We start from the raw sequence: 20248 nt of genomic DNA on the forward strand, positions 1-20248 counted from the left end.
GTTATTTTACATGAGAAATGGGCTTCATGCTTTCCTTCCTCATCCACCCGACTATTCCTCTATCCAAACATTAACTCCTCCTCCTGTGTATTTGCTAACCTTTCACAACCTCCTTCCTTCACAAGGTTTATCTTTCACCCACAAGTCTCTGTCACGCTCAGTCACTGGCCCACAGTTAAAGGACTATTTCCTGATGGAGCCCTATCTCACAGAGACTTGGAGATTTGATCCAGTCCATTGGATTTGTCCTTATGGTACAAGCAAAGCACATTTCAGCCTCTGATGGCAGACGTGGGATTCCTCAAGGCACATCCGTAATGGAAGCTATGCTCTTAAAAACAAACACCCCGCATCACAACAGAAAACACAACCCATCCTTCTCGTTCGTGCATTAAATCTCTTTTTGATAGGAATAAATTCCAATACAACCTCTAGACCTGAGCTGGGATTTCTGGGGGAATTAGGATAGCCTGAGAATATCAGCTGTTCAGATCCACTATTTCAGACATTGCACTGAGGATTTGAACTTTATTACCTGCAAAATCTGGCCCAAAAGAAAGCTTGCTCTGGACAGGCGAGGGCTGGTTTTTGGGTCGCTCTGTGGGGCAGGCTCCTCTGGCTGCAATGTATTCTAGTAAAAAAGAACACAGGCGTTTTTCTCCTCCACCCTCTTTTTTGTATTTGTTTTTTTAAATCATAATATTTGGGAAACAAAACAAGCCAAGACAGATATTTTATATTTCCAGTAAAAGAGGAGAGTGATCGATACCTATCCCAAATACAATGTTCTAAACAAACTGTGGACATAGCATGGCTTGTGCCAAGAAGCACTGCTTTTTCACTGCTCTTCACACTCCTTTTTTCACAGACTGCTCTCCACACCTAAGAAAGAGGTAATTTCTGCACCAAGAAAGATCATGCACAGCTTTTTCTTTCACAAGCACCTCTTCCAGTGATCTCTGTCCCTTTGATCAGTGGGGATGCGAGCACAGAAGGAATGTGTGACACTTAACCTTGACTGAAATCAAGCACAAGCACCGTCTACCTGTCCCTGAAAAAGTTAGAAGCATGAATGTCTCCCAGACTCTAAAAATAACTTACAGCAACTAATACACTGGGAAGGTAATTTTAATTTTGTAAAGATGGAATTTTGGGGTCTAAAGAAAGAAAAATCAAATTACTTTTTGTGATGGAAAAGGAGAAAATAGAAGGGCTGTTGTGTGTGAAGGCCTGATAATCCCAATTCTCTCCACAACATCTAGGCTGGAAGAGACAGGTCTTTCTAAAGTGGGACAATAGACTCTGTGGTTTAGAGGCTTGTTCACAATCGGAGAGAAATAACTCTGATTATTAACTCCAAGGACACAGCTTCTTCCTCATGTGTACATGAAGATGCATTCAATGTTTACAGGCAGAGAAGCATGAGAAGGGTAACTAAAGCACAGAACAGTTTTGACTTTTAAAGTGTACTCCCTCATAGCTGGAAGGGTTAATAGTGAGCCAGAGCTGGGTTCATTCCCAGGGACATTATTTAAAGCAAACAGAAGGTGCCCATTGCCTGACACAATCAAAACCTACAGAGAATGTAAACAGGAATTTCTGTAAAATGATGATGAAAAATGAAAAATGAAAAAACAGTAGCAGGGGAGTATGAGGTGTTAAAAAGACTTTGTTTGTGGATACTTACCCGCAGTGCCCGAAGGGTATTGTAGGAGTTTTCTGTCTCATCTTTGCTTCCTCTGTGCATCAACCGCTGCAGCTTCACCAAAAGGAGTTGCTGGGCTCTGAAAGAAAGGATGGATCACGTAGATCAAGATAGTTTTGAAACCACTCACAAGAAAGCTGGATTGCAATGGGTCTGTGCCTACAGAAAAGATTAAATAGAAATAGCAGTGAGGACTGACTGAACCATGAAGTAAAGGCAGGAACAAAATAATATGGAGAACTGCATTGCAGTTAAGGATTAAAGAATATCCATGGAATATTTGCGTATTATACTTTTTGAGCAACCCACTTTATTTTTTCAGGTGACATCTGGAATCTCCTTTCTTAAGTTTTATAGCTATGTTGTAGTTTAACATCACCAGATCTTATCTCAAAATTTAAGACAGATACCTCTTTCCTTACAGCCGTAATTAAGTTCCCTGTTTCTAGATCCCTGCTCTCAGTTGTGGCCACTCAGCATCACCCTCACCTGCTGTAGCTGGGAATGGTCCCCATCTCCAGGTCCCTGTCAGTGAAGGGATCCACCCTGGCACACAGCCACTCACACCTGCCCTGGTACATGGTGTCGAGGATGTGGACGATCTCATCACATTTCACTGACAGGGAGCAGCAGTCCAGCTGGCTGGAGATATTCAGGTTCAGGCGGATGTGAAATGAATCCCCTGAGGTGATGAGCCCTTCTTCCAGCTCCGACAGCAGCTTCCGGTACCCTGCAGCAGGGAGGGAAGGGGTGAGGCAGGATCTCACACTCTGCTCTTGCTGCATTCCCGGGCATCCTCTGGGAGAAGCCACAGCACAAACTCCTGGGGCTCCTCCGAGAGAGGTTTGTACTTCCAGAGCGCTGCCTGCAGTAGTTCCAGCAAGATCATGGGCCTGCACCTCAGAGATACTGATGGGGCATTGCCTCAGGGACAGACCATGCTGCTGCTGTCAGGCCTGTGGGAATATTCTCATTATAATGCTGCTTTTAGGTAACTCCATTCTCAGTACTCCCCACATAACCTGTGGAACAGAGAACTCACCAAAGATGCAGACACAGCTATAGCTCTGCCCTCTAAGTACAGTGTGAGTTCTGCCACCAATTTTACTGGCAAGCTATTCCCCTTATTAGCTCTAATTGGCACTCCCAGAATCTATAACATGCTTTATCTGCAGTTAAGTGATGCTCAAAAAATTGCAATAGTCTTTTCTACCGTTGAAAACATCAAAGAAAATCAAAGGCATCACTTCTTGTGTGATCTATGCAGCTGAAATTCTCTAACCAGCGTAAAAACATGAACGCCCATTTATACACACCAGTAAAGAATGGATTTTGGAATGTAATTTTTGATCCATAACCTGAAATTATCATTATAGGCCCTGAACACTAAAATCAGATTCTGTTCGCCACACATGAACTCCATCTGTTAAAGATAAGATAAAGCCACAAAGTAATAAACAGGGCAACTCCATGAGGTAAATGCTAAATTGACCAGCTGGATAAAGATCATTCAGCTCACCACGTTGTATTGCAAAAAACTGTACATAAAAATAAGCTTGAACGTGTTTCACGAATCATGTTGCTATTGGCCACCATGTAAATTTTTCAGAATACTCTTGACAAGCACACGGGCTTTTTATTTTCTCAGTCACCAGGCTAAAAGCTGAAACAGTTCCACAGAGGTGCTGTAATTAACACCAGTGGCATGCTCCAGATTTATCCCAATACAAAGGATATGCTGGTCCTGTCACTTTCTTCCAGACAAGTTGCTATAACAGACCATATGAGATGAGAAATACTTCCGGTCTTACCTTCATGATTTGATTTATACTGGAGTGTTACTGGACCACTGCACCTCTGAATTGTCCAGTGAACTTCTTCCTTTGTGCAAGTATCCAAGGGAACACTTTGATTTTCCCCTTTAATGCAGCCCTCCAGCTAGATACGAAAGAAATATCACTCTCCAGCGCAGGGTCAATATCTGAGTCAATTATACCGTTTTTTTTAAAGTGTCATAATCTTTTTCTTATTAAACAATACAGACACTTTGCTATCAGGATGTAGATTATGTCTTAATTATATAATTGTTTTTCTCTCAAATTAGGAATGCCAACAGTCAACAGAACTGCAGCACTTGGACAATCCCAGGCTTCCCTGGGAGTAAGGAGTGCAGGAATATAAATTGTGGGGGGTGTTTTTTTCCCCTTGGAGGCATTTTAATAGGAAAATGGTCTGGCAACATTGGCAATGGAGGGAAAACTAAGTAAAGAGAAACTTGGCAGAAGCACTGTTGAACTTGTGCTCATGGGCTGCCAGGGACAGCATAGGTGGGTGGGCAGACACCCTGTGCCACTTGGTGATGATTTCATGCTCACCAGGAGGATCTGGTGTCCCTCCCGAAGGCCAGCTTTCTCTGCAGGGGAGCCTGTCTTGACAGAGCTGATGAAGCTGCCCTTGTCATTGCCCCCGAGCAGGGTGATCTCCGAGTTGAGGCTGTCCCCGTTGAGTGTCACGCGCTGGATCGTGTGACACGAGCTCCTGATGTGGCCCACAGACGTGACAGAGGGACGGAAGGGTCTGGTCCATGAGAGGAAGGGACAGTTGGTTATCTCACTCTGAGTTAAATGCATGTATGATAAATGAAAGATGTAGAAATAAACCTCCCGCATTACCAAGCACTAGGATCTAAGGACTCTAAAAGAAATCCTCCTCGTTACAGCACAAGTTCTGGAGAAGAGCATCTGGATAGATCCCAGTGCTCTGGCATCTCTGAAAACTCAGCATACAACAGTTCTCCACTCTGCAAGCTCTTGCAGCGAGATAGCAAGGTCACAAAGAGAAATTTGAGCCTTTAGAACGTTTAGTCTGCCTTGAAGTTTTTGAAATTTGAGGATGACCTTCATAGGTTTACGGGACATGAAGGGGCTCCAAGATAACGTTATATTGCTGCCACCATAATCACTCCTGCCACTATAACTTCAGCAACTAATAAATAAATAGAGAGTTTCTACCACAGCACCCTTTCCTCTCAGGTATTTGAGATGCCAGTTTACCTACCTTTCTAGAGAGAACTTTCTAAATATGGAGTTGACATGCTCAAGCTCATAGGCATCCAGGCCTTCTGACTGATGAGAAGAAGAGGAAGAGTGCACTGAAGGAGCTCCATGTGACTGCCTGTCATGACTGTCATCTGGAAAGAGTAACAAGAATGATAATGAGTCCTAGATAAAGTGACAAAGATGAAAAAGAGGAAAATTAATTTTAATTGAACCCAACCAAAGCTGAAGTAGGAAATTCCTCAGGCAGAGGCATGAGGACATGGCACGAGGAATGCCTCTCTCATAGAATAGAAAGTGGGAAGGGACCTCTGGAGACTGTCTAGTCAAAGGTCAGTGCAGGGTCAGCTCAAGGAGATTGCTCAGGACTTTGTCCAGTTGAAGGACATCTAAGGATGAAGAGTTTGACTAAAACTCTCTGGACAACCCTGTTCTAGTGCTTGACCCCCCCTCACGGTAAAAAAACGAATCCTTTTCCCACTTAGTTCTTCAGGAATGACCGCTTTCCCCTTCTTAACACTGGCTGACCCTTTGTTTTCTCAATTTACTCACAGATTGTGCGTCCCATTTTCTTAGAGGGGGTTGGTTATCTGACAGTCTCTGTAGCTGGGGAGCTGATAACATATTAGCTCATATTTCAATTACACATTATATCCTCTTGCTTACCATCCAGCTCCAAAGCATCACATCCAAAGCTGTCATTGTCCTCTTCAACCAAGCTGGAACTAAAAACAAAGCATGAGATAATGGAAGAGAGAGAAAGTTGCACACTTTCCAGCTTTCAGCAGATTTCATTAAGTTCCGAAGGAGGAACTTCTTCTGTGAAAAAGGAAGATGTTGGAGGCGTTGCATCAGGCAATGGTGCAGATGCAAAAAAATAAGCAAGTAACATCCTTGAGAGTCCAGGGGAGATACAGAAAAGGGCAGGAAGACAACATGTGTCAGCCAGCATGGGAAGCATGTGAAGCAGCAAGAAGGTTCAGAAGGAAGAAATGCCAACAGCAGTGAGGGAATGAAGATTTTGCTGAGGACAAAAGGAAGCTGCTGACTGATGGTCTGGTGTGTGACTCGCACCACACTTGGTTCACATGGAGATAAAGGGCTGCACAATGCCTGCTGTGCATGCACTGCACCATGGGGGTTTTCCATGACAGAGCAAAAAGCCAGAAGTTCACTGATGGACAGAGTAAATGCAAGGGAAGTTACTGAGGTGCAGCAGTAAGGAGTAATTTATCTGCTTGATTTAAAGTGCTTGAAGTTTTTTATAGCAGTTTCAGGGTACCTCGCATGGCTACTCAGGTACCTGCAGTACAGAACAGCAAAGTGCTCCAGGCTTTGGGAACTGCCACAGCTCTGCTCCCAGCCCAGCTCGTACAGCCATTCCTGGTAGAGGTGACTGGATTGGTTGGCCTGAAAACCACTCAAGATTCTCTAAAATTCTGCTCTTACAGGGGTATTGGGGCTGTCCAGCCAAATGAGTGATCTGTCAGCTTCACTAGAAGGACTTCATTAAAGCATGTCCTTTGGTTGCAAAGCTGTTTAAATAACAGCTTGTTGTTTTTCCCATTCAGAATGATTTGTAGGTCTCCTGTGGAGCTGATATTCCTCATATTTGGCTGTAGCTGAAGGGTGAATTTTTGCAGCCAGGCTGCAGAGGATCAGCTATTTTTACAGCATGCATAAGCAGGGAAATAATGTACCTTTTCCTACATTAAATGATGATCTCACCTTTTTTATTCACACAAATTAAGTTGAGATGAACTGTGAAACCTGCAACTTGGCTTGCAAACAGCAATTATTCTGGATTATGTTCACAAATAAGTTACAAAAACTTATCATGCTAATTATAAAGTTATAAACTACAGTGAATTTTTGGGCAGGCTCTTGAGATACTTGACTTTAGTGATTATCAGCTCAACAAAGTAAACCCACATTCAGACCTTGTTCCAGGATACCTTTTCTTTCCACACAAAGAATATCTAATATGAGGGAAAAATTCAGATTTCAGTACAACTCAGTCTTCCAGTGCCTTAACACATGGAACAGAATACAGTCACAGTTACAGTGAAATAAGTCCAGAAGATGAATAATCTCTGTGTAATCTCTACTGTGTTCTGTAATACACTGCAAATATTGAAAGGTTCAGGCATGCCAAAGGCTTCTCAAGCACCTGAGGCACAAAACATTCAAATCATTAATAAAAAAGCCTTTTCTCATCTTGTAATAAAACACACTTTAAAAAGGGACTTGGAGGGCAATGTAGGAGAAGCCAAGGGAGACTGAAATAAACACTGCTTAAAGCCTCAGCAGCCTACAAAATTATGTGGGAGGACCAGCTGAGGATGCCCTCAGTGGAAAGCTGTCTTGCAAAGCTCTCCAGAGAGAGAGGCAAAAGTGGCAGTCTGCCCAAGATCAGATTGTTTTGAAAAACATAAAAATATGAATAAAGGTCTAATAAAGATTAGATATCAAAAATAGATCTAATAAAGATCTAAACCCTCCACATACATTGCTTTCTTCTAAATTGGTCTGCTCTGTTCTTTTCTCCTTCTGCTTGGGACCTTTAGGGAATGAATTTGTATTTCCTGATATTTCTGATGCAGACACTGATGCTATTGACACCACACCAACACAGCATGTCTGAGTATCACATTGCAAAAAACCTTTTAGAAAAGGGGTCAGTGCCCTTTAGGGAACTGTGAGGCAGGAGAGGTCTCTCTCCTTCCTGCCACCAACTTCCCACTCACCAGCTGATGAGATTTCACTGCCAGGGGAAGTCCATGGGGCCCTGACCCGACAGAAGTGGAAGCTGCAGCAGAAGGTGAAGCCAAGAGCAAAGCCTCTCTCTCCACTCCCTGCTCTGCTGAGAAGCAGACCCTGAGACTCAGAAAAACCACCTCCCTCCTCCACTTCTCCCCTCCACTCCTCGCAGACATGCAAGCAACTCTGCTCACTTCGGCAGCTTACAGAGAAGAAGGGCGAGCTTTGAAAGAAGGGGAAAGAACAGGGACACAAGGGCAGCATGGAGCTGAGGGGCAAAAACTGAAGCTGGATCAGTGTACGAAGGTAGAGAGAGCACTTTCTCCAACAGCATCAGTGCCAAGTGATTCCAGTCCTGTTTCTGTTTCTGTCCATTACAAAGTCAGTGCTGCAGTGGTATCACTGTGTCATTCATCCTGGCTGAACCGTCAGGCACTCCTGAGTGGTTTGGACAAAATGTGGGATGAAGGGCTGCAGCCTTGAGAAGTTAATCCTGCTGCTTTATAGAGGCTCTTCAATCAGAGGCAGACACAAGGACCTCTACAGCCCTTTTTCCCTTGTCCTTGTGCCATTGGGCTCAGGACAGGTTTCCCCACATGTGACCCACCTGCAGTGAGGGGTGTCCTCTTTGCAACGCCGCACGATGGAATCGTTCCCGGGAGGCTCGGGAGTGGTCGACATGATGCTGTCGTTGCGATTCCGCAGGGTTTGCTTTGAACAAGAAACCAAAAGGTTTCAGAAAGGTTATCTGGTTGAAATGTGCTCTCACCTCTAAGTCACAGCAGCATTAGCAGTGGTGCTCTGCACTGGCCATAGTCTGCACTGAGAAGCACACACAGAAAAAGAAGAAAAGTCGATTCTAGCTGTGCAGAATCCAAGAGCACTCATATATCCCAGTTTTTAGCACAATGCCCAGCTTGTGTGCTGGCACTGCACCTTCTCCTGTGACCACATAACTGCCTGATTTACTAAGCCATTGTAACTTTACCCTTGATGTGTGGTGTATATGTTGCACAGCTGACACAGGAGGAGGATGAAAAGCAGTATGTCTACTTATATAAATATATATATAGTTGGAAGGAGACAGAAAAACACAGATCTTCATATGTTAAATAATCTTCCAGTACACTGGAAACTAAAACCTGAATTGCACTAGAGGGAAGACCAGTATAAGGCATCTAAACATTCAACAGATATTCCAAAAAGATATTCCTAACCCAGCTAAGCTTATCATGAGTGGCAGCAAGTTCTTTCCTGGCTATTCTTGAGTATAATTTTAATTTCCTGGGGGCAGCATTTTTCACGGTGTTCTAGAAAGATGTCTTGTTCTTTGTTATTAACACTCTGCAAGAGCACTCTCTCTATCTGCCTGTCCTGCTGTGTCAGTGCTCACATATGTATAATGGAATATCTACCTTGGAAGATTATGGGGATACAGCAAGCAGGGAAGAAATGGTTTGATTATGGTATGCAGAAATTTCCAACTGTGATCTGCACCCCTTTTCTCACTTGCTGTTACTTATAGACAGGAAAAGCATTATAGAACTCAAAAAATCCTTAGAATTTTCCCAGATAAGTTACAAAGCAGTTTTAAAGCAAATCTCTTTCTTCTAACAGTAAATGTTAAATGGCATAAGGAGACAGCAAGAGGTCATAAATACCTCTGAAATATCTTTAAATAAACATAAACCAATTCTGTGGTTTTGGGAAAGGCTAATAACATAGTTCTAACAAAATGCTGGTAAAAGGATTAAGGGAGCTTCTGACAAGGGCCTTGAATGTGATCACAGCTGGGATGCTGGGGAAGTGCTAATACTGAGCTGTGAAAGCGCTGAACCACATTAGGAGAGACAGTTGTAGACAGGCAAGGGGCATCCTTACAATCCTGGTGACTTCACAGCTGCTGATGGAGTTACTGATGGACACAGAGGAGCTCGTGTCCGTGCGGCCGGTGCTGCCCTCGGCCCCGTCTTCATCCTGTGCTCTGACTGCTGCACTCATGGGGACACAGGGAAACACAGACAAAACACACGAGAGAGAAGCACGTCAGAGCACTTCCAGTGCAGAGTCTTTCACAGATGTGCCACTGCACTTATGTTCTCTTTCCATTTCAGCTGGTCTTGTACTGGACAGGGGCCGCAGACACGCTCCTGCTCTGCAGCTCTGGCTCCCACACCTTCCCCAGCAGTTCCCAACAAAGCACGGAAATTCCCACCCCTCTGCACAGACTCCTGCCCACTTTGTCTCCCAACTCTGTCCTGGCCATTTTTAATAGATCTGTGAATGCTATTTGACAAATAAAGAAAGATTGTTTCGTGAATTTATGTTCTAACTTCATCACCTGAACCAGGCGATCTGCAAGGTAGGCTCATTGAATTACACATTTTTACTACAAAAAATTTACAAGGATCAGGAAGCCTGGGATCCCTCCGCAGCCCCAGGTAACACAGAGTGAATGTGGACTCCACCCCTTCCTCAGCACCTCTGATTGGTACTAATGTTGCACACTGCCTGCTAGCAAAGCTGCTGTTTAACATGGAGTACCTTGGAGCGGGAGCCGTGTTTGCCATGGTGTTTTGTCCAACAGAGGCACACTGTAACACACAACAACTGAAGGAAGTGCTGCCTCTGATGGTGTTTGTTTCAGGGATAGTGTTACACAAATAGGAGGAATTAGCAGTAACTCAAACATGAGTGTACAGCAACAAATTTGGTAACTTGGCAGCTGGCTGGGGCGTGGGTCAATCCCCCTCTCTGAGCTTTTGCAATGCTTTAGATTTAAAATTAATTCTGTTTTGCTGAAGGACAAAGGAACTCATTAGACAATCACTAGATTAGGGCCTTTTCAGCTTGAATGATTTTTCCAACAGCAAAAAGAGAATGGTATGATGATTTTTAGTGCAGATGTTACACAAATGACTTTACAACTTTTGTAAACTAAATGGAAAACTGAGAAAACAGAAAATTTAGCTAAGCTATGGGATGCACATCTTGTGCCTGTGGAGGCATCTTTGGATGGAGAGGACAGTGAAGTAGAACACTTGACTACTTTAAATTATTACATTGGTATCTGTGAGAGAAACTGGTTTTTTTTTACTGACTTGGACTTGGTTAACAATTTCCCTGGTTGGCATATTTGCTAAAACAGCTTAAAGAGATTAAGTGAAAGAGACAAAGCAATGGAAAAGGAATAAGGACATGGGTGCTCTTTCTGACCTTGAAACTCTGATGTTTTGTTCATGCTGACAGGGGATTTAGCTCTTGGACTTATCTAAAAGTAAGAGGACAAAAATCAGCACAAATGCAGAATATTTGCCACACACTGTAAACCAGGTATTTTTACCACCTTTTTTCACTGCTACGTTGTAATATACTTGCCCTCCTTTAAACAACAAGACCCAAAATTTGGAAGATATTTAGGTATCTAAATACCACAGCAGTGATGGAGGGTAGCTACCTGACTACTTTTGAATGTCTGGCCCAAATAACATTGCAATTTACAGATTCTGCTGAGGAAACAAAGAGACAAAAGGTGAAGTGGGTGCCTTGGGACTGGTTTCAGGCAGCTGTTAATACAACAGGCATCCTTTTGGAGCGTGCAATGTGAAAAATGCAGCTCTATCGCCATAAGTAATAATGACAGTCAGAGCTCAGAAAGGTTATGAAGGGCAGGGAGAATTCAAACGCAGATGAAAGGAAAGAGAACCTCAAAAGTCGGAATGTTAGATTTTTGTGGGTTTTCTTTACAATTCATGAATACAGCATCAGATAATAGCTGTGTGAATGCAGCTGGTTGGGAAAATCATGAACCTAACTCATGCTACCCCTTCCTGTTAAGGGTGAGGAAATTGCCATAATTTAATTCTAAATTAGACGGTTAATTTTGCTCTAGATTGTGTCCACTTCTTTCTATTTTTCCTTCCAGCTGCTGAGAGCTTTTCCTCCAACACTTTGTTTTTCACCTTCAGTGTGTGTTGGACCTCAGGCATTATGTCATTTTTTTTCCCCACTAATGTTAAGGAGGCAAAGAATCAATTTATTGACAACGCTCCAAGAATGTGAATGAACAGCAGAAGCAAGAAGAAAACAGAAAATGGGGAGAAGGGACAGAAAACAGTCTATAAAGCCTGATTAGATCTGCTCCTCAAGATGCAAATCACCACAGGGCAAAAACTGACAGCTCACTATCATACACAAATCTATTACCTTTACAGCAGTTTCAGAGGCACTGCCACAACATGTGTTATGTCTGATAGTTCTAACAGTCCCTGCTCTGTGTCATTCCAGCCTCAGATTCAGACACACCTGGATCCCCTTTAGGTTCACTCTTCTCTTGAGACGAACTTGATCAGGCAAGAAGAATTTGTTGTCTTCTGGAGAGTCTTCAGAAGTGGAGGAGTCATCGGCTTCCTGACCATTGGCTTTTGGGCCAGAAGTCCCAAAGGCCTGGGAGATAACGGTAATGGGAAGATTCCGTGGCAAACTCTAAAGGTCACAAGGGAACACTTTTACTTCTGAGACCAGTTTGGTACAACACATGACCTTCCTTTAGAGCAATCCGATTGAACCTATTGTGACTCTGTGCTTCCGAAGTTCATGTAGAATGTGGCTCCAAACCCAATCAATAATTTGGGTTGAGATTAGAGGGGATTTCTGTTCACTGCCTGAATTCTGTTTCACTCACATTCCTAAAAATATTTGTAGTTTCTAACCCAGTTTAGAGAATAATTGGTTTTCTGTATTTCTTTCCCTACCATTTAAAGTCAAGCTGTGGAATGGCAGCCTTTGGGAAGGCATGTGCATGACAGACAACCTGAACAACACTACAGCAAAGAATTCACAACACTGACATTTAGTAGGAGGAGATTATTTTTTTCAGTTAATTCATGGAAAGAATTTAAAAAGTCCCCTCTCCCTTCCAGACCAAAATGTTTGCAAAAGCAAGTCTTAACAAAAGAGATCACATCTGTTTTGCTCAGCTGTACCTGGTCAAGGAAGTTGTTGTCCTTGGAGAGGCGCCGGAGTTTGCACTCCAGGTTGACGATGCACGCTTCCTTCCGCACCACCTCGATTCGGAGCTCGTCGTTCCGCTCCTCCAGCTCCCGGATCTGCTTCCTGTATTTGTCCTTCTCTATCAGACAGTGTGAGTACTGCGTCTGAGCCTCGTCGCGCGAGCGGAATGCCTGCAGCGGGGCAAGAACCCTCTGTGGCACCTGGGCACCAGACCCTCCTCCTGCTGCTTTTGTTTGTGAAGTGCTGGCAACGGGCACTTCAGAAGTGGTACCCAGTCACCCATTAACACAGCAATCAGGACCAGGATGTGCCACAGTAGCACCATCAAAAATTATGATGATGAGGGTTTACATCTCCCTCTGGGTTGGTGGGAAAATGTCCCAGAGTGCAAACGGGGTGACTTGACACTGACATAAAGCCTTGCAGGAGCTGTTGTTAAGATCCTGGCTCTGCCTGCCAGATGCTACACTGTGGAAACAACCCAATATTACCCTGTGTTTAATTACCCTAATGCAAATCCCAACAAGTAATTCTTTTAACTGCTTATTTTATAATGGTATTTTGGGCCCAATTACCCACAATTCCCCAAAGTGACACAGAGGAGATAGAGGCTTTTGCTACTGATTTCCCCCACTTTAACTGTGAGATACCTGGTCCCGCTCCTTTTCCACCTCTTCCAGCTGTATCATTACAGTGTTCATGCGGTGCTTGTACATCTCACAGTCTTTTCCTAGTGTTGAGCACTTTAACTCCAAATCTTCTTTCTCCTCAAGATACTGGAAATGACAAACTGTTAACCACCACCACTCCCAGAGGCATTTTGGGCACCAGCCTGAGATATTCCATCTCTCAACCCTTCCATTTCTCACCTTGTCTCTCAAGTCCTCCACATGACGAATCTCCTCTTGGAGATTAAAGATCTTGTTGACCAACTCATGACGATCCTCCAGTGCCTCCTTACGGTCGTGTTCCAGAATATCCAAAATGGCTTTGTCTGAATCTGGCAAACCCCTCTTGTCAGCCTGAGGAAAGACATTTTTTAGAGCCAGGCCAGGGAAACAGAAAATAGTTTTGCAGGGAGAAAAGTATCAAAGACAGTAACAGGCAAGAGGAATAGCAAATGAACAAGGTACTGCAATGGGAAAGCAGGAGAAGAGATGGACATTTGTTCATATTTTAAAGCATTGTCAGAAAAGATGAATAAAATCCGTCTTGCTGTCAGAATAATCTGATGAAGGAACTGTTTTACTGGTCTATTGTACTGGCTGTAATTTGATCTGGTTTGGATGCAGTGACAGTTCTTCACTCCAAGCCCTGCATTCAAAACTCTTTTCTATTAATCAGCTCTCACTGAGCACAAAAATCACCCTCTTCCAAAGAGCAGGGCCTAAGAAAATATTCAGGAGAATTTTTAAGTCATGCACAGGCTTTGCAGAGCTGTGCTCAGAGAATATTAAACATGCCTGGAGTACCTTGTACCACTACTTCACTTCCCACACTGTCCAGGAATATAATTTCTTTCAGATTTAAAATTAAAAAGATTACCAAAGCAGGTTCCAACACATAATTGCCATCCAAAATTAACCATAAATGGAAGATGAAAAAAGCATGAAATGCCAGCAAGGAATATGCATATTTTTTTTTTTTGAAATACCTAGACTGAATTGGAGATTTCAGGGACATTTCGGTTATCCAGTATTTCTAAGCATTCCTAAGCATTTCTAAAACAACCTGGTTCAAGTTTATTTATACTTTTGCTTAGGAGAATTTAAATCCTATTTTTAGCTATTTCTCTGTTTCTTTAAGTGCTGTAAGACCATTTCAATTAATATAACAGACCTACATGGACCAGAACTCCCAGAATCTTCTATCCTACACTGTTTTTCAACCTTTGAATTGGATTTGTGTTAGAACTAAGAATCGTTAGGCGCTGCTAGAGGCTACAGCCATTTCTGAAAGGCCTTCTATTGATAATTTTTAAGTGTCATTTTAAAATGCCACAAACATTTCCAACAAAGTGCTAAGCAGTCTCATATATATCCCATTATTTGGCTAAGCTCTAAATGTGCTGCACATCATTTGTTTTCCCTACCTACCCAAACACACATTAGTTGAGCTCCCTGTGCAAGCAGGATTCTCCAGGGCACCCTGGTGCTTAGTGACCGCTCACGTACAGGAACCTTTGTTACCCTCTGCTTCATTAAAACCTTTTTGGCAAAGATATGACAACAGCCTGACACAGGGTACACAGAGCCACTGTCAGAAATTTCTGGACTGGCTGTTTAACAGAGCTTTGCAGTGACAGGCTGGTACAATGTTCAGCAATTCAACACTGCATTCTTGGAAGAGCCAATTTCTCATGTACACTTGATTTTTTTTAGAGGACTATTTTTGTAGAGCTCCTCCTCATGCATGTGTCTGCGCAGGGAGCACTCCAGGCAGCTGGGAGCTGTACAACCAGCCTTCTGTTTGTCAAACTTTGCACTTATGCTGGTTGAAGCTTTGCAGGCAGAGGTTTCAGCCAACACTTCCTGCACTGTAACTGGAATATGCTTGAGTTTGGATTTAAAGGCAGCAATCTGCTTTTATACCTGAATGATGGACTGTAACTCTTGGATTTTAGTCTTCATCATCTCATTTTCCCGCTCCAGCTCCAGAACCTGTTCCTTTTTGGGTCGGTTTTCGATATCATTTTTCAGCTTCAAAGACTGGTTCCTCTCCAGCTTGCACTCCTCTTCCACCTTGTTCAAGCGATGCTTCAGCTGGTCAATCTAGAGCAGCCAGGGAGAGTGAAAAGGAAAAAGAGGAGAGGGAGAGAATCCTTCCTAGCTCTGACATTTAGTGCTCTGAAAAAGCTCTCACTTCCAGGTGAAAACATAGGGGGAAAAATAGTTTAAACTGTGAATGCTAAGGAGGAGTTGATAATTGGGTGCTGAATGTCCACAACTGAACTGGTGAAGTTTCAAGTACAAACCGGCTACTTGCCAGCTGTAACTCATATGGGCTGATTGTGAATATTTAGAACACCTGGATTAAAAAAAAGTGACATGTCCCCAATCCTTCAATAAATAAAGACGTATGAAACAGAATGAACACTGAAGAGGCTGACCACACATTGTGCTTTTTGCACGTGGACTATTTGGATCAGGAAAAACAGGAGAAAATTCACGATATGTTTCTGAATAAACCCTCAGCAGCTGTAGTGCTGCTGGATAACTGTACCAAGATATTACTAAGCCTAAAAAAGCCAAAATTATGTTCTTAGTAAGGAAGTATGTTTTAAATTTTATTTTTACTTGCATTCTGTTAATTCATTATCTGCCATTAATACACCTCACTGCAGTTGGCATTTCTATACATTGATGCCTCCAATCATCTGGGTAATGTCTTGGGGTGACCTTATGACGTGTATCCCATATCAGCAAGCAAAAGAGAGCTCTACACCTTTCTGCTTCTCATTTTCCCAGATGCCACTGGCGCTCTCCATTGCTGTTGCTGACTAAAGCACCCCAGAGCATTTATCTCACCTCCAACTGCAGGTCCCGGCTCCTTATCACAGCCATGCTCTTCTCGTCACTCAGCTGGGCATATCTCATGGCCAGATTGTAGTTCTCATCTTTCACCTTGACCAGCTCATCGTTGTAGTTGTTTCTCTCCTCTTTCATCTTGTTGTACCTCTCCTGGAAGGTCAGCAGCTCTATCTTGTTCAGCTTTAGCTGCTTTCGCTCATCCTCCAGCTGGCGGGACTTGGCCAGGAGCTCACAGCGCTGCATGTCTTTTGTCTTCACTTGCTGCTGCAGCTTGATGATCTCATTCATTAGGAAATGGGTTAGGCCTTCATGTCCCTCCTCCACTGAAAATGTTTGAACAGCTTATCAATGTCTAGTGAAGTACCTTATTTAAGTTACTTTATTAACAAGTAGGATCAGAAGAACTAAGTAAGAAACAAGGGGCCAGAATATGTACAGAGGTGCAGAATTTGCACAAATTCATACACATCTGTATGTCTAACAGTACAAATATTACACAACACACTGGTATCAGAATCCCAATATACACACATACAGCTTGTCTAGATAGAAGACAAAGCCTTTACATTTGTCTTGTTTCAGCTGAGCCCGTAGAAATAGCACAACCTTTGTAAAATGAATCTGTACAAGTTCAATTAATCTGAATGCATCAAATGTGCTGCACATGTGTAGGTCATCAGTGTAATTTAGTTCACTGTTCCAATATAGCTTCTCCTGAGATTTCTGGCAATGTCTATCATTTCATTTGAAGCTCTTCAGCTTCATTCAGACAGCTAGGATGTCCCTTTGCTTTATATATTACCTACCACATTTTGCTTTGAAGGGGACTGAAAAGCTGCAGAATGCTACAATAAGATTAGCTTTTATTTCCACTTCTTTCCCAAAAAAAAAAAAAACAAGCCAGTCTTCCAGATAGTCCTTAGTTCAACAGGCTCCTTTATGATTGATTCTACTCACCAACAATAGTGGAAAATCTCCGAGTAGGTTCTTTCCCTGTCACCAGTTTGTAGAGTTCAGGGTAGTAAAACTCCAGGCTCTCTAAGAACACCACGTAGCCTCTCTGGCCCTTGGTGTGGAGGATGTCCAGCAGTCGGCCTGGGTACAGACAGAAGAGAGGAGACACATCAGCCCCATCAGTAGCATGAGCAAGTACCACATCCCTGAAGTCAGATCTGCCTAAGGTTCATCTCTGCCACGGCAACGAGCTGTGCAAAATCTGGCTGATTAACTGAGTTCAGCTGAGCCCATAAAGTAATGCCACCAATTCTACATGTTTGTGCTGATCGTTATTCTGAAGGAGTAGAATGGGCAAATTGGTCTGGAAATTTCAAAGGACAAGTTATTCAGTGCAGCCTTTACCAGGCAAGGATGGCAGATCCTCCAGTGACAAATCACAAAGTACTGCAAGCTGAAAATTTGCTCCTAGAATGGCACTGGCTGCTGCTCATGTTAACTGAAATATTTGCCAAGGCCTTGACGGGAGTTTGAACCCCATGAGCTCCAGTCTGCACAGCACTGGAAAGAGTCTTTGTGATCAAAATAGCACCAGAATCCTCCCTTACTTTAAACCTCCTCTAAATAAGATTAAAGGTTTTCATTTGGTGATGTGCAACTTGATACAGCTCCCTCCAGACTTAGCAAAGCAAAGCCATTCACACAGGGATGCAGATAGAGCCACTGACCAGACAATTACCTGCTCTGTTAATTTTGGAGGGCAGCATAAGGGAGTTGAGAACCTCATCCTCATCCTGCTCATCGATGACTTTGCACTGCCGTAAGTAGGGGGTAAGTTTGGCTGGGTTGATGTAGCGGCTCAGCATGTGCCGGTTGCATTCCACATTCTCCCACAAAGCCTCCTCTTCATCTTTCAGTGTCTCCAGGCAGTCATCCATCTCTGGCTCTGCTCCTGAACAAGGGAAACAACTGGCAAATGAACACCAAGCAGGAGAGCTTCAATCCCAGTAGTTTTTTGTACTTCCACGTCATATGGGATGAGCTCAGAACCACTTCTGACTAATGCTGAATTTGCCCAATATTGAAGCTGTTTGAAGTGCAGCCTGTCCACAGCTTATCTGGGAAATGACAGTTCACAGAAGTGCTATCTTGAGTCTGTGAACTATTGCTCATCGCTCTCCAGTGATGAATCTGCACTCACCCAACTCCACCAAGGTCTCTACAAGTCAGAGGATCCCTCTGCTCAAGAGAGGCAGTGGCAAAGGGCACAATGCAAGGCAAGAAGTGAATGAACCTGCAGAGCTCAGAGCAAAGACAAATACTGGCTGCAGGCAATGAAGGCATTTATCCTCACCTCCTTTGCTCCTCTCAGCTGTACTGAGGTGAACCTGTGCAGATGTGATGAGCCAGCACCTGTAAGTGGCTGCACACAAGAACAGTTAAGGCAGGTCTGTGTCTGCAGCCGGCTGTGGATGCATTGAGGGGTGTGAGTACAGGTACCTGGGAGCTCAGACCTTGCCTTTGCCTGCAGGAGGGGGGAGGTAACAGCGTTGTGTCACTGCAGTCTGAAAATGTTCTTGACTCATGCAAATGCTGTCACACGGTTTCTGAGTGCTTGCAAAGCAATTTCCTGCCAGCTCCTAATTTGTACCCACCTCATTAGAGAAGGTTATATGGCAGGCTACAGTGAGGCAAGAAAACTTGTACTGAAGTTAAAACAAAAGAAACTTTGCAAAAAAACCAAAAAAATCTTTCCTTCTTTATTTTGTAATAAATATTAACTTTTCACTTAGTGCTATTTTGCATTCTAGCTTTCACAGAATCTCGTGATCCAGGTGGCACGTGGAACATAAGCTTCTATTTCAAGTTCAGAGACCCTGGTGGAAGAATATGCAATTCTTGGATCATATGCGACGAGAGCTGTGCTTTATGAGGCTTTGCTGGTAATCAGTAACTAAAGACCTCAAAAGCAACATGTTGTTTTCCTCAGCTTCCAGCTGTAGGAACTGGGGAGCAGCCTGCGTTACACGGAGCATCCCTGGGCAAAACCAGCTCATAAACTGCACAGCCAAGGGTTATTAATTCTTCATTTTGAAAACTAAAGCCAAAAGTGCTAATCTGCTAAATAATGCGTTTGTCAGTGTTCTCACATAATGAAATACAGACTATTCCTACAAAAACAATGCATGCTCTCTGCTTGATGCTTTTAAAAGCTTTTTCAATTTGTCAAAAATCCTAGTTGGGGTTTCAATATCTCTGTGAGAAAAATTTGGATGGTTCCTCACAGTATGGGCAAGTTAAGGGAGTATTGCCAGGGGCTTTGTTCTTCTCCTGTACTCCAGCAGAGTTCTTTTCAGTTTCACATCCTAGGAGCCACTTTTTCCAGATTTGCTTTGATGCTTGCATGTGGATTCATTACTCTAGTTCAGAATATCGAATATTCTGGGAGAGACAGCAGTCCTCAGAGGGCCAGGAAGAGCAAGGCCGTTCAATGGGATCCAGAATCATGGGGCAAGGCTGTAGTTAGGGGAAAAATCTCCCTGATCTTATGAGCTCCACACTGGCTGGGTGAAATTCTCACCGAATGCCAGTATCTATGTGTGGTAAAACTGACACTGAAGCAATGAGCAGAATAAAGGTAAAAGAGTAGAGAAAAAGCTTTACAAAGCAGGTTGCAGTGGGAGGAATGCTAAAGGGGAAAGAGCTTCATCTGAAGTCCTCACACATTCTCATGAGCCTCATTCTCCACCACTTATTCTGGAAGTAACTGTATTTCACTTCAAAGGTGAATTTAACAAACGCTACATAATTGGAGAAGCTGGACTTTGGGGAGTAGAAGGCAGTGAAGCAGAAGGTCACACAGTACCTCAGTCAGCTCACAGCCACAGCCATCCACTGCAGCTGAGAAAAGGAGAGTCACAGGCCCTTTAATTTCTGGGAGCGTACCAGGGAGCTCACAGATGGACCTCAGAGTGCAGAAGAAGCACTTGCCTGAATTTCATAAAACGCAAGATATCTTGTAATCTGCTGCACTGAACCAGAAATTATTGCACACTGTCAGCAGTTCCCTCAGGACATTAGTAAGGGATTTCTCCACTAAATGATTCAAAGAAGAGTTCACTCATCAGCGTAATTCTCAACACAAATACGCTTTTTTTTTTAACCTGACATTAAAAAAAATCTTTACCAAATAGTCCCTTGTGTATGGGCATAATACATCCATACTGTTA

General features: G+C 43.3%; 1 protein-coding gene across 2 annotated transcripts in view; it reads right to left on the minus strand.

The window, feature by feature from the left end:
- Nucleotides 1-20248, minus strand: part of CARD11 (caspase recruitment domain family member 11) — a 46722-nt gene that overhangs the window by 5726 nt on the left and 20748 nt on the right. For both annotated transcript variants that reach the window (XM_048321225.1, XM_048321226.1), the window contains 18 exons: nucleotides 17758-17970; nucleotides 17022-17159; nucleotides 16062-16387; nucleotides 15126-15305; nucleotides 13404-13556; nucleotides 13185-13310; nucleotides 12507-12704; nucleotides 11827-12006; nucleotides 10738-10792; nucleotides 9403-9512; nucleotides 8129-8232; nucleotides 5428-5486; nucleotides 4763-4895; nucleotides 4081-4282; nucleotides 3517-3643; nucleotides 2195-2435; nucleotides 1688-1784; nucleotides 536-631 (listed from right to left, as the gene is read on the minus strand). In XM_048321225.1, coding sequence (XP_048177182.1) covers nucleotides 536-631; nucleotides 1688-1784; nucleotides 2195-2435; nucleotides 3517-3643; nucleotides 4081-4282; nucleotides 4763-4895; nucleotides 5428-5486; nucleotides 8129-8232; nucleotides 9403-9512; nucleotides 10738-10792; nucleotides 11827-12006; nucleotides 12507-12704; nucleotides 13185-13310; nucleotides 13404-13556; nucleotides 15126-15305; nucleotides 16062-16387; nucleotides 17022-17159; nucleotides 17758-17970 — 2738 coding nt within the window. The remainder of the gene's footprint in view (nucleotides 1-535; nucleotides 632-1687; nucleotides 1785-2194; nucleotides 2436-3516; nucleotides 3644-4080; nucleotides 4283-4762; nucleotides 4896-5427; nucleotides 5487-8128; nucleotides 8233-9402; nucleotides 9513-10737; nucleotides 10793-11826; nucleotides 12007-12506; nucleotides 12705-13184; nucleotides 13311-13403; nucleotides 13557-15125; nucleotides 15306-16061; nucleotides 16388-17021; nucleotides 17160-17757; nucleotides 17971-20248) is intronic.

The sequence above is a fragment of the Corvus hawaiiensis genome, chromosome 16 (assembly GCF_020740725.1).
Source record: "Corvus hawaiiensis isolate bCorHaw1 chromosome 16, bCorHaw1.pri.cur, whole genome shotgun sequence".
NCBI classification, from domain to species: Eukaryota; Metazoa; Chordata; class Aves; order Passeriformes; family Corvidae; genus Corvus; species Corvus hawaiiensis.